A 14,108-nucleotide genomic window follows, 5' to 3' on the forward strand; every position below is an offset into this window, starting at 1 on the left:
AGCTGCAGGGGCCTGTTGAGGCGCACGCTGTTGACGTGAACGAGCGAACTGGGGCTTAGCCTGAGCAGGTTGTCGGGAAGGTGGATTGTACCTACGCTTATTGTAAGAGTAGGGAGCATTCCTCCTGCCCCCGTAAAACCGTCTACCTGACGAGGTAGATGCTGAAGGTGCCCGGTGGGAGAGCTTGTCGAGGGCGGTTTCCCACTGGTGGAGCTGCTCTACCACCTGCTCGACCTTCTCACCGAAGATGTTATCCCCCCCGGCAAGGAGCGTCCGCAATACGCTGCTGGACTCGATTCTCCAGGTCAGAGGCACGCAGCCATGAGAGTCTGCGCATCACTATACCTTGAGCAGCAGCCCTGGACGCAACATCAAAAGAGTCGTAAGCACCCCTGGACAGGAATTTACGACACGCCTTCAGCTGCCTGACCACCTCCTGAAAAGGCTTGGCCTCCTCCGAAGGGAGTTTATCGACCAAGTCCGCCAGTTGCTTCACATTATTCCGCATGTGGATGCTCGTGTAGAGCTGGTACGACTGGATCTTAGACACGAGCACAGCGGAATGATAGGTCTTCCTCCCAAAAGAGTCCAGAGTTCTAGACTCCCGCCACAGGGGCGCCAAGGCGTAATCCCTAGAACTCTTGGCCCTCTTGAGAGCGGAATACACAACCGCAGAGTCATGAGGCAACTGGGTCTTCATCAACTCCGGGTCCCCGTGAATCACATACTGGGACACAGCCTTCTTGGGAATGGTGGGATTAGTTAATGGTTTCATCGAGTTCGCCATCAATGTCTGCTTAAGGACATTATGTAGAGGAACGGTGGATGACTCCTTACGTGGCGAAGGATAGTCAAGGACCTCGAACATCTCGGCCCTGGGCTCATCCTCAGTTACCACAGGGAAGGGAATGGCCGTAGACATTTCCCACACAAAGGAAGAGAAAGACAAACTCTCCGGGGGAGAAAGCTTTCTCTCTGGAGAAAGGAGTAGGATCAGAAGGGAGACCACAAGACTCCTCGTCAGAGAAATATCTTGGGACTACCTCTGCCTCTCACTTGGTATCTGACACTAGTTCTCTGACTGCAGTCCGAAGCCGGGCCGTCTCTACGCCAAGGAGTGATGTCCTCGATGACGGTGTCGAGAAGTGGACTCCCGCGCCGTCGGCGATGAATCTCCCTCCATCGACGGGGAATCAACTTAGGTGGCAGCCGAGGTCGAAGCCACAAGCTGCAACGGTGCCGAAGACCTCACCACAGGCAGGGAGCCAGCCGCCGCATCTATCAACAGTACCGACGGCGCAAGCACCACCAGTACCGGAACAGGCGGTCGCAGCAGCCCTTCCAGAATCCCTGGAAGAATGGCTCAGAGACGCTCGTCTAGAGTGTCTGTCAAGCAAGGCTGTGGAATCGGTGCAGGAGACGAAGCCAGAATCTGTCTGGGGCGAGGTGGTGGTACCGGGCTGTCCAGAGAGGCGCATCGACACCTCCTGTATGGAGGGTGAGCGGTCCCTCCCAGCGTCGACGCTTCACGGGTGCCGAATCCTTCGGCGCCCCGGAGCTCTCGGTACTGTGACGTGAAGGCGACCAATGAAAATGCTTCTTCGCCTTTGCTCGAAGCACGTCACGGTACCCCCCGGTACCGATGAGGAAGACGTGGAATCCAAACGTCTCCTCGGGGTCAGGTCCGAAAGAGGTCGGTCCTGGTGGGCCTGCACCGCAGGAGCCCCCGAGGCAGGTGGAGACCAACTCGATGGCTCACTGTTGCCAGCGTGGGATGGTCTCTCGACAGCCATTACCTGCGTTCCTGACGTCGATGCACTCTTCGGTGCCGACATCGACACCGCCGATCTTGGTACCGCTGCCGACGCCAAAGGACCAAGCGAAACTCAGAACAGGCGTTCCCACTGAGCTAATCTCGACGCCTGTGTCCGCTTTTTAAGGCTAGGACACAATGTACAGGCGTCGGGGCGATGACCGGCCCCAAGGCACGGAATACACGAAGCGTGTGGGTCAGTGACTGAGATTGCCCGGCTGCACCGAGTGCGCTTCTTGAAGCTGCTGGCAATCCTCAATGTCATCGACAGAAAAATAGCGGTGGCGAAATCAAAACTTGCGATGGTGCCAAAAAGAAGGGCACAAAAAACGGGGAAAAACCCCATACGGGCGGCCAAACGAAAGGATACTTACAGGGACAAACTAAGAGATAAAGGAAAGTTAGTTTTTGAAGTTTTTTTTTTTGAAAAAGAAGAGCTCAACACGAGCTGAAGGAAAAACCGAAAATAGGCGAAACGCTGAAGCGCTAACAAGGGCTCTCTTCTGTGGGGTGCAGAGCAACCGAAAAAACAGCCGCTCTGACAGCGGAAAAAAAAGAGACTAAGCCAGCACGCTTGCGCGACGGGCGGGAAGATGGCCGCGCGAGGGCTCTAGCAAGCTTTGTTGCTAGGAAGATTTCCGGACCTGGGGCTGCCGTCGGATGTCACCCTTCAGTGAGAACAAGCAGCCTGCTTGTCCTCGGAGAATAGCCATTGTTCCTGCCCTTTGGCTCTAGAAGATAGAGACAAGACTCTCTTGCTGTAAAAAGTGGCACCAATATAACAGGATTTTGACTTCATCAACAGCTCGCTTCCCCAGACAAAACCCCAGCGAAACACACCATCCTGGGCCCAATCAAATGTAGTGGGCTCTCTGGCTTGTTGTTTTATTATTTCTCCATAACATACGGTTATGCAAAAATGTGGCAAAAGACGGCGAGATGGATCAGTCGCCACTCACTTTCCCCATACAGGACTCAGCTTTGCCAAACTCCAGAGTTCCATAGGTACTTATGGAGCCAGAAATTTAAGTCCATGAACACCTTGTGGAACTCAAAATCCATTTCAGACCCATCTCTGGGCTGCTCTCCCCATAGAAACAGTGCCCCAGAAAAGACTTCCGAGCTGACAGCACACTCCACCCCCGATTGTGGATCTATAACCAGGAGGAACAAGGGGAAAACAACACTCAAAGCTGTCCCTCAATAATTTTTTTCAGCCCCACTGAAACACCAAACTGAATAAGCCTGAAAAGGAACACAGAGAGGAGTGGAGCTTAAGAGGAGGGACCAATTATTTAAAAAACAAACAAAAGACAAAAAAACTGCCACCAAACCAGGACCCTAAGGTCAAGGACTGGAATATTTATTTATTACATTTGTATCCCACGCTTTCCCACTTAAAGCAAGTTCAATGCGGCTTACATATTAATAGGGAATACAGCATTTACCAATAACAGTTCCAAGGGACCGCCTCAGACACTTCCTCACCAAGCAAAGGCTCACAGGCCGAAGTCTGAAGCTCTAGGTGGAGGGAAACCAACTGTGCCATCAGAGGAAGGTCCCTCAGACAAGAATGAGGGGGCACAGGATGAAAGTGAACCATTACAAGACTTAGAAGTAACCTGAGAAATCACTTCTTCATGGAAAGGGTGATGAATTTGTGGAACGGCTTCCTGAAGGAGATAAAAAACTAACTGAATTCAAGAAAGCTTGTGATAGGTACATAGGATCTCTAGGGAAGAGGAAAGAATAGTAAATGGTATGGATGGGCACACTGGATAGGTCATACGGCCTTTATCTGCCTTTATATTTCTCTGTTTCTATTTTAAGATTCATTGGGGCAAAGGTGTCTAAGAAGGGTTGTTCTAGTTGAAACTTCAACTGAACTTTCCATAAATTCCTGTCAAATCAAGGCTTCCTTCAGTAATCAAAGTATCACATGCTCCTCCTGCTTCATTCACCACTTAAGACTTTGAAGGAATATAATTGGAAATCAACATCTTATTGTGTTTGGGAATACTCAGTATCTCCTTGAAGTATTTAATCAAAAAAGTGTCTTCACAGTCAACAACCGTGTAAAAGGAAAATTAAGAAATCACAAATGTCTAACTCTAAGGAAATTTTCCAGTTAAATGTTTTATAGATCACTTCCCAATTTACAAAAATCATCAAATATAATTTAAAGAATAAATTCAAAGCCACAAATTACATGAACACAGGTCTCCCCTTCCAAACAACGTAGCTGGGATGTCCTAATTAAATTCTGGCAAACAGAAATCACCTATCAATAGCACTTTCCTTTTCAAATCAGTATTATGAATGTCCTCAAATTTTTATTCTATATCCTGAAATTACAGTCCAGACAATTTGTACTCTACAACTAGCAGATGGAGGCAGGGGACGACATAAATCACCACCACACAAAAACGTAAGACCAGTGACTGTGGAAAACCTCAGTATCCTAAAGCCAACACATTTGACAAGTTTTCTTAACCAAACCCACTAATCCCTCCTGTCTCTTAATGCAGGAAGAGCCATGTCTGAAACCTACAATTAAAAAAAAACCCACCAAAACCCAATCAATCCAGCTTTTATCTCAACTCCCTCAAAAGCTATCCCATAGCGTACCTCTTAACAGTTTCTTCACTGTTTTCATAGTGGGGATAACCAATTGTGCACCTTGATTTGAATGCAATCATCTCCCTGGAGTATACCACCACACTCTATCCTGAAAGGTATCATGACCCATTACCCATGCAACAGTTCGGAAGTCACTGATATTGTGTCTTAATGAAGCTTGAGACTTTTGGCTTTTTTGAATGTTAATTCATGCTTTTCAGAAGGTGAGTTACATTCAGATACAGTAGGCATTTTCCTGTCCCAAAAGGGCTTACAGATCTGTAGAAGTCTGAAGCAAGGGTAAATTAGGCCTTACCTGCTAATCTGCTTTCCTTTAGACCCTCCGGACCGGCCCAGAATGTGACTGATGGGTTGTGCACGCCTTCCAGCAGGTGGAGACTGAGAAAAAAACTGTGACTCTAGCGAGCCAATAAGAGACCTTGTCAGCCAGAGAAAGATCCAGTAATAGAGTACCAAAGCAGAAGAAAAGAAGTACCTAACCTGTGCATCCAAAAAACCTGAGCAGCCACCGGCACATTGCCAACAAAGGGTGAGTGCCTGAAAACATTTTTTTTTTTTTTTTTTTAATAGAGAAATAAACTAGCAATACGGCTCCAAAAGAAACCGACAACGAACCTCTGAAAACTCAGATATCTGAAGGGAGGGATCTGGGCCGGTCCGGAGGGACTAAAGGAAAGCAAATTAGCAGGTAAGGCCTAATTTACCCTTCCGTAGAGTCCCTCCGGACCAGCCCAGAATGTGACTGATGGGAAGTAAAGCAGTGAAATTATGGGAGGGACCCTAAGCCCCGCCGACAACACGCGCGCTCCAAAATCAACCAAGCGACGACTGAGAATGTCCAAACGGTAGTGCTTAGAAAAGGAATGCAAGGACGACCAGGTCGCCGCCCTGCAAATGTCCTCCGGAGGAACCAGACAACGCTCTGCCCACGAAGCTGCCTGACCTCTCGTAGAATGAGCTTTGAGATGGTCTGGAACTGTTTTCCCGGAAATAAGATAGGCCGAAGCAATCATCTCCTTGAGCCAACGAGAAATCGTGGGTTTAGAGGCCATGAGCCCCTTATGCGCACCGCCAATAAAAAAAACCCCAACCGATCAGATCTCCGAAAGACCTCCGTAGATTTAATATAGTGCTTCAACACCCGCTTGACGTCCAAACACTTCAAACTCCGCTGCACCTGCGAGCCAGAAAATGAACCTAAGACAGGCAAAACAACTGGCTGAGAAACATGAAACCGAGATACCACCTTGGGAAGAAAGGATGGCACCGGCCGCAAAACTACGCGATCTGGACAGAACTCCAAAAAAGGAGACCTACACGACAAAGCCTGCAACTACGAAACTCGCCTGGTCGACGCGACGGCCACCAAAAAAACACTGCCTTCAGAGTTAAATCCTTCAAAGAACAGAACGACAAAGGCTCAAAGGGAGGCTTAGAAAGAACCGATAGCACCAAATTCAGATCCCACGAAGGAAACGCACATGGCAATGGGGGACGAAGAAGATTAACTCCTTTGAGGAAACGCACCACATCCGGATGAGTAGCTAACGACTTCCCTTGGATAGGACCGCGAAAACATGACAAAGCCGCAATCTGCACTTTAAGGGAAGACAACACTAAACCTTTGTCAAACCCCCGCTGCAAAAAATCCAAAATCTGTGACACCGAAGCCGCCAGAGGAGAAAGAGAATACTCCGAACACCAATCTTCAAAGATCCTCCAAGAATGCACGTAATTCAAAGAAGTGGAACGCCGGCGGGAACGCAGCATAGTAGCAATAACCTGAGCAGAATAACCTTTCTTTGCTAACCTAGCCCTCTCAAGAGCCAAGCCGTAAGCCAGAATCGACCCGGATCCAGATGAGCGACCGGACCCTGCGACAAAAGATCTGGAGTGACAGAAATCCTGAAGGGAAGATCCACCAGAAGACGTCGAAGGTCAGCATACCACGGCCTCCGAGGCCAATCCAGCGCCACCAGAATGAGACAACCCTTGTGAGCCTCTACCTTCTGCAGCAGACGTCCTATCAGAGGCCAAGGAGGAAATGCATACACTAGCCCGTCCGGCCAGGATTGAAGAACAGCGTCCACCCAGTGCGCTTTGGGATCTCTGCGACAACTGTAGAACAGAGGAAGCTTTGCATTGACTGTGGACGCAAACAGATCCATCTTGGGAGCCCCCCAACAATCTACCAACAGACGAAACGCCACTTTGCTTAACGACCATTTTCCGGGATCGAGGAGGTGACGACTGAGAAAATCTGGCTGAACGTTGAGAACTCCTGCTACACGAGCCGCTGACAGAGCCACCAGGTTGACTTCCGCCAATTGCAGAAGCCATGACGCTTCTCGCTCCAACGGTAGACTCCTTGTCCCTCCTTGCTGATTGATGTATGACACCGCCGTGGCATTGCCTGACATTATTCGCACTGCCTGCCCTCTCAGCAGATGAAGAAACCTCTGGAGCGCTAGACGGATGGCCCTGGTTTACAATAGATTGATTGAACAGCTGGTCTCTGGAAGAGACCAGAGACCTTGAGCAATCTGCCCCTGACAGTGAGCACCCCAGCCTTGAAGACTGGCATCCGTCGTTACTACAATCCAGCTGGGCTGCTCCAGAGGCGAACCCTTGGTTAAATTGGCTCTCCGCAGCCACCATCTCAGACTGGCCCTGACTTGCAACAAAAGTGGCAGCTGGTGATAAAGCGACCTGATCTGGGACGACCACCTGGAAAGAAGGGACCTCTGCAAAGGCCGCAAGTGAGCCCTGGCCCAGGGCACCGTCTCTATTGCTGCCACCATCAAGCCCAGAATCTGAAGATAATCTCATGCCGACGGACTGGACATCTGTAAGAAGATTCGAATCTGAGCTTGCAACTTGAGCACGCGAGCCGGAGGGAGAAACAAACGGCCGAGCCTCGTATCGAAGAGGACACCCAGATATTCTAAGGACTGAGAGGGCTGAAGATGACTCTTCTGCAGACTGACTACCCAACCGAGGGAGCGTAAGAACTCGACTACCCGAGCCGTCACCTGAACACTCTTGTGGAAAGACTTTGCCCGAATCAACCAATCATCCAAATAAGGGTGGACTAACACACCTTTTGTTCTGAGAGCTGCCGCTACCACCACCATGATCTTGGTAAAAGTGCGGGAAGCCGTAGCTAGTCCGAAAGGAAGGGCCCGAAACTGATGGCCTAGAATCGCGAAACGAAGAACCTCTGATGTGCTGGACGAATTGGAATGTGAAAATAGGCTTCTGTAAGATCTAGCGAAGTCAGGAACTCTCCAGCCCGCACCGCAACAATGACAGACCGAAGAGTTTCCATCCGGAAAGAGGGCACCTTGAGAGCTCGATTGACCATCTTGAAATCTAAAATGGGACGGAAAGTCTCGTCCTTCTTGGGCACCAGAAAATAGATGGAGTAACGGCCCTGACCTCTCTCCGCCGACGGCACCGGACAAATCGCTCAAAGATCCAGAAGCTTGCGCAGAGTAAAACGAACAGCACCGGCCTTGACGCGAGACCGACAAGGAGATTGAAGGAAAGCATCAGACAAGGGACGAGCAAACCCGTCTCGAATAACCTCTAGAACCCACTGATCTGAGGTAATTTGGGCCCACCTCTCTTGAAATTGCGCCTACCTGGACCAGAGGCTGGGCCCGCACACCTTCATTGCTGCGAATTGGAAGAGGAGGAAAAGGAACCCCCCCCTGTCCCCCAACCTCCTCGACGACCTCCCCGAAAGGACTGAGTTCTTTGGGCAAATCTAGACCGAGGGCCTTGAAAACCTCTGGTTGACCGAAACCGACAAAAATCACGCCCTCTGCCACGAGCAGAAAAAGAACCGCGACCAGAACCTCTAGGCCGATCCTCTGGTAACCTTGGAACTTTAGCCTCACCTAGGCTATTCACCAGCTTGTCTAGCTCCTCCCCAAACAAAAAGGAGCCCTAAAGGGAAATTTACTCAGTTTGGCCTTAGACGCCGCATCCGCCAACCAACCACGAAGCCAAAGAGTACGGCGAGCCACAACTGAAAAAGCCATAGACTCTGAAAAGGCCCGAAGCAAATCATACATAGCATCTGCCAAAAATGCGGAAGCCATCTCCAGCTTCGCCACATCGTGATCAATGGCCGAAATACCATCCGAAGGACGGTCCAAAACCTGCTCAGACCACTGGAAACTCGCTCATGCGACCAAGGAACCACAGATGTCGGCCTGCACTGCCAGAGCCGAAACATCAAAAACATTCTTTAACAGGGAATCAATCCTGCGATCCTGGGGGTCCCGCAGTGCCTTGCCACCATCTACTGGCACTGTGTTCCGCTTAGTCACCGCAGAAACCACAGCATCCACTACCAGAGAACCTAAAAGCTCTTGATCCAACTCAAGAACAGGGTAAAGCCTGCCCATGGCTCTAGCCAGCCGAAAACCAGAATCCGGACGCTCCCACTGAGCCTGGATAATATCCCTTATGTTTTGATGCATGGGAAAGGACTTGCCGGCCCTGCGAATTCCCTTTATCAGCATATCCACTTTCCTAGGCTCAACCACAGTACTATCCTGGTTATCAAAACGGAGCATAGAGGAAACCTGAGAAATAAGCTCCTGAAGGTCATCCTTATGAGATATTCTGACCACCGAAGGATCCTCCCCTAAGGGAATGGAATCACCCTCATCTACCGCCTGAGTAAAATCCTCCGAAAAAATCTCCTCAGGGAAGCCTGACTTCTCTGCTAAAACCGGGAGCTCTTGATCAGGATCAAAGGAGTCCTCCTGCTCTGCCTGCAGGGACTGTCTGACTCTCTTTAAAGGCACAGTAGAGCCTTCCAGAGAACTCTGTGCTGGAGGTACAGCAGGAGCTGATTGATGCAATAAAAATGCCTGATACATTTGAAGTACAAACTGCGGAGGAAATCCAGCAGCCCCCTGAGGTAACAACCAGGTTGAGGCCTGCTGAAAAGAAGGTGGAGAGGCCCTAGGGGCATCAGGCCCAGCAAGATCCGAGATGGCGGATGTTCCCGCCAAAATCGGCAACGAGGGAGCAGGAGACGCAACCGCAACACGGGAACCCGAATCCCCCCTCCCCCGACACCTGTAGCACTGAAGCCGGTGCGGCGATTTAGCAGGTCCTACACCCTTGCTCCTCAAAAATCTCATCCGCCGTACAAAACTTACAGACTTCGCTTGAACTGAGGCCCCGACGCTGACAGACGGAGCAGCGCCGCAAGCGCTCCGACATCGCGAACAGCTGATCACAAAAACAAATAGCAGCCCCCCGAAAACGAAAGTAAAAGCGCTACTCGGCAGAAAATACCAACGGAGCTGCCCTGCTTGCTCAAATAGACACACACACAGTAGTGCTGACAATCACGGTGCCCAAAGCCCGGATTCGTTTTTTTTTTTTTTTAAACTCTTTACTTTTTGAAAGAGCAGCTGCCTCTCCCTGCCTTTACAGTTCTCCCCACGAAGAGCTGGAGGAAATTCACAGGAGTCAGCCTGTTCCAGACAACAGACTGCTACTTAAAGCATCTCAACATCAATATTATGCTTACTTATTAGAGAGGAATAGGGGGGAGAGACTCGACCATCCGAGTGTGGCACCCCCCGGGCAAAAGAGACCCCCACGGACCTCAGCCCCAAATAAGCAGCTTTTTTTTTTTTTTTTTAATCCAAATGCACAGGAGAAACAATCTTTTACCAGAAAAATGACAACAGAGAAAAGAATGAGACTGAAGGACTCGCCACCTTCCACCTGCTGGAGACTGAGATTACTGGATCTTTCTCTGGATGGCAAGGGCTCTTATTGGCTCGCTAGAGTCACAGTTTTTTCTCAGTCTCCACCTGCTGGAAGGTGTGCACAACCCATCAGTCACATTCTGGGCCGGTCCGGAGGGACGCTAAGGAATGGAGAGTTAAATGACTTATCCAAGGTCACAAGGAGCATCAGTGGGATTTGAAGCTGGCTTCTCTAGTTCTCAGCCCACTACTCTAAGCATTAGGCTTCTGGCCTTAAAGGGGAGCCAGAGCAAGACTCTCAGTAAGGGAGATGCCAATGCTCATCTTGACATACCCACACCAGGGTTGCATTCTGTATTGCTTGCAATCAGACCACAAAGCTTCCTTGATAATCCTAAATATAGCTCGTCGAAATAATCTAGATCTAGCTTTACAACTGCTTGATCCACCATCTTAAACAAATGTGTCAGTCAGCAACAGGCTGCGCTTATGTACCCAGGGCCGTCAAAAGACTGGGCCGGGCCCTCCCCTGCCGCCCCGCCCCCCCTCCACACCCCTGAGGTTGCCGCCGCTCCCCCCTCCATCCGCCACCGGGCCGGGCCCCCTGCATTGAAATCGCAGTCTCACCTCCGTGAAAGCAGCGCTGCAGGCAGCAGAACGCCTCCCTTCGGCCCTCCTTCTGTCCCGCCCTCGCGGAAGTTACGTCAGACGAGGGCGGGACACAGGGAGGGAAGGAGGGCCGAAGGGAGGCGTTCTGCTACCTGCAGCGCTGCTTTCATGGAGGTGAGACTGTGATTTCAATGCAGGGGGCCCCCGGGGAATTTTGTCCCCCCTGCCCCCCCCCCCCCCCTCTGGGCTGTTATGTATGTACCTCACTAAATGCAACACCTGACATTTAAGGGACTCATCTAAGTCCAGATAAACCCCCAAATCCTTCACATAGTAACATAGTAACATAATAGATGACGGCAGAAAAAGACCTGCATGGTCCATCCAGTCTGCCCAAGACAAACTCATATGTGTATACCTTACCTTGAATTTGTACCTGTCCTTTTCAGGGCACAGACCGTATAAGTCTGCCCAGCAGTATTTCCCGCCTCCCAACCACCAGTCCCGCCTCCCATCATCGGCTCTGGTACAGACCGTATAAAGTCTGCCCTCCCCTATCCTAGCCTCCCAACCACCAACCCCTCTTCCCCTCACCTGCTCCGCCACCCAATTTCAGCTAAACTTCTGAGGATCCATTCCTTATGCACAGGATTCCTTTATGCATATCCCATGCATGTTTGAACTCCGTTACTGTTTTCATCTCAACCACCTCCCGCGGGAGGGCATTCCAAGCGTCCACCACCCTCTCCGTGAAAAAATACTTCCTGACATCTTTCCTGAGTCTGCCCCCCTTCAATCTCATTTCATGTCCTCTCGTTCTACCGCCTTCCCATCTCCGGAAAAGATTCGTTTGCGGATTAATACCTTTCAAATATTTGAACGTCTGTATCATATCACCCCTGTTCCTCCTTTCCTCCAGGGTATACATGTTCAGGTCAGCAAGTCTCTCTTCATACGTCTTGGAAAGCAAATCCCATATCATCCTCGTAGCTTTTCTTTGCACCGCTTCCATCACCTTTTCTAACAGGGGGTCATCCCAACATCCAAATTATTTTGTAAATTCAAACTTAGTATATATTGTTCCCATTGTTATTTTTGTTGTACTTTCATTTTCTTACATGATGGTAAATGCTCTGATATTACTGACAAAGGGTAGTATAGAAAATTCAAAACAATATTTCTGTTGATTTTCACATACCCTACCACACAAAATTAAAAATCATTTCTTCCTAATGCGAACAGTTTTATACAGGACCTAACTGGGCTACAGTTGCACCCTGTGGGGTTCACCCACTAGTACCCCCCATCCTGCCTGCTTCACCACTGCTCATAGCCGATTCCTATGTGCCCCCCATTCTGCCCCATCTGCTTCATCATCGCCCCCCATTCTGCTCCACCTGCTTCATCAGGAGACTGGGCTGGGAACAATTTTTGTGCCCCTCCACATTTGTGTTTGGGCAGCTGCTCTACTCGTACATGCCTTTTGTATGGCACTCGCTGCATATCATCTGCATAAACAAAAACCTACCTGTTGGATGCCCCTATCCCACCCTGGATGCTCTACGCTAAATCAGGTTTGAAATTTAGATGTCTAGTCATGAGAAGCTAGATTTAGCTATTCAAATTCTGTGAAATAGCTGGGCTTATCAGAAAAACACTTAGTAAAAAGGCTTCAAGTCAGTTATTCCCAAGTGCAGGGGAATCTGGCTTATGAAAGGACCTATTGAATCCAACACTATAAATGGAATAGATTTATGCTGTTATCAGGACTTCAATTCTTTCAATTTAGTCCATTCAAAAACAAAATACTAATGTTTTAAATACTTCAGACACTAATTTAGTTTAAAAATAAGGTTAAAATATATTATCACAGTAAATACCACTAACGTTTTCATTCTAAGTAGTAGAGATAACCAATACAGATCTGTAGAAGCCAGTAAACCAGTTACAGAAAGCATGCAGAAAACATCTTATTAAAATAAACGTGCAAACCTTTTTCATCATCTTGTTCTGTTTGTGAAAGAATTCCACTTTGATATCACCACACACTGGCAGCGGCTGAGGGAACTCAAAGTACATGTACTTGTCTTCACGTCTTGTGGGTCCCGAAGGAGAGGTGTAAATCTTCACTTTTAGTTGGTAAACCACAAACTGGGGATCTGCATGTTCAACAGAGAACAATGTCAATGTACAGGAAGTACTTCCGACAGAAAAAAAAATGCAGGTCAGCTATTGAGCAGGCAAAGGCCATCCTTAATTTAGTTATGAAGTGTTCAATATTATAATTCTTGCCAATTAAAAGTCACTAATTCCAATTGCTGTAATTATTCAATTAAGACCTTTCATGAAAATTGGCTTGTTGTAGTGTTGGCCAGATATAAAAAAAAACCTGAGTCCAGCAATATTAACTGGGGGTTGGGGGGGAAGTGAAATGCTACAAATTACTGCTTTTCAAATTGATCCTGCTATTAATATGAGACCTCATGAATCCCCAAACTAATACACTGCAATGACTGTCTCACTTTGGATGCCAACCTATAGCTCCAGGGTCTGTCAGAGGTACAAAAGGAAGGTAAATAAAGATTAAATGGCAAGTGTAAAGATAGTAAAAGGATATATCTCCAGTCCCCCTTAAGAAAGAAAAGCTTGGCCCAGCATAAAGGAAGCAGAGTTGGGCAATCAGGGCAAATGGGCAGGGTCCAAGTAAAGAGTTTAAAACCCCAGACCCTAAATGAGAAAAGGAGAACCCAGACTGAAGACTCCACAGGAATGTTAAGTTTAACACATTTTCCTGGAAACGCCACTGTCGACTACCTGTGCTGATGGGGGACCCACGCACAGAAACTTAAGAGATTGAGAAGAGCATTGAGGAACCAACGCGAAGGGCAGAACAGCACTTCGGCTGTCGGGGGTTTGGGTCCCCCGTCAGCACAGGTAGTTGACAACGGCGGGGGGGGGGGGTTCACTGGGAAGGGGGGTGGCGACAGGGTCGCGGAAGGGGGGTCCACGGGCTGCAACGCAGGGGCGGGGTTGAAAACGGAGGGAGGGCAGACTGTGAAACACTGAGGGAGGGTGGGGGATTGACTGCCTAGCACCCGTTTCCTTGGTTTCAGAAATGGGCCTTTTTCCTAGTATTTAATAAATGCATTGATCTCTTTCCCACCCACCAGACTATCATTCTCCTCTTCCCCACTACCCACCACAGCTCCATATTCAGCCCTTCCCATCTCTCTCTAGCATCCATTTTTCTTTGACTTACCTCATTCTGGAAGTGTGGGAAGTGTGTGAATTGCTGCTTTCTCCTT

At 49.0% G+C, this 14,108-nt stretch overlaps 1 protein-coding gene across 1 annotated transcript in view; it reads right to left on the reverse strand.

Moving 5' to 3' along the window:
- PTEN (phosphatase and tensin homolog) overlaps positions 1 to 14,108 on the reverse strand; it is a 308,757-nt gene that overhangs the window by 88,411 nt on the left and 206,238 nt on the right. The window contains exon 7 of the mRNA XM_030203074.1: positions 12,796 to 12,962. Within this exon, the coding sequence (XP_030058934.1) occupies positions 12,796 to 12,962 (167 nt within the window). The remainder of the gene's footprint in view (positions 1 to 12,795; positions 12,963 to 14,108) is intronic.

Source organism: Microcaecilia unicolor, chromosome 5 (genome assembly GCF_901765095.1).
Source record: "Microcaecilia unicolor chromosome 5, aMicUni1.1, whole genome shotgun sequence".
Taxonomy (NCBI): domain Eukaryota; kingdom Metazoa; phylum Chordata; class Amphibia; order Gymnophiona; family Siphonopidae; genus Microcaecilia; species Microcaecilia unicolor.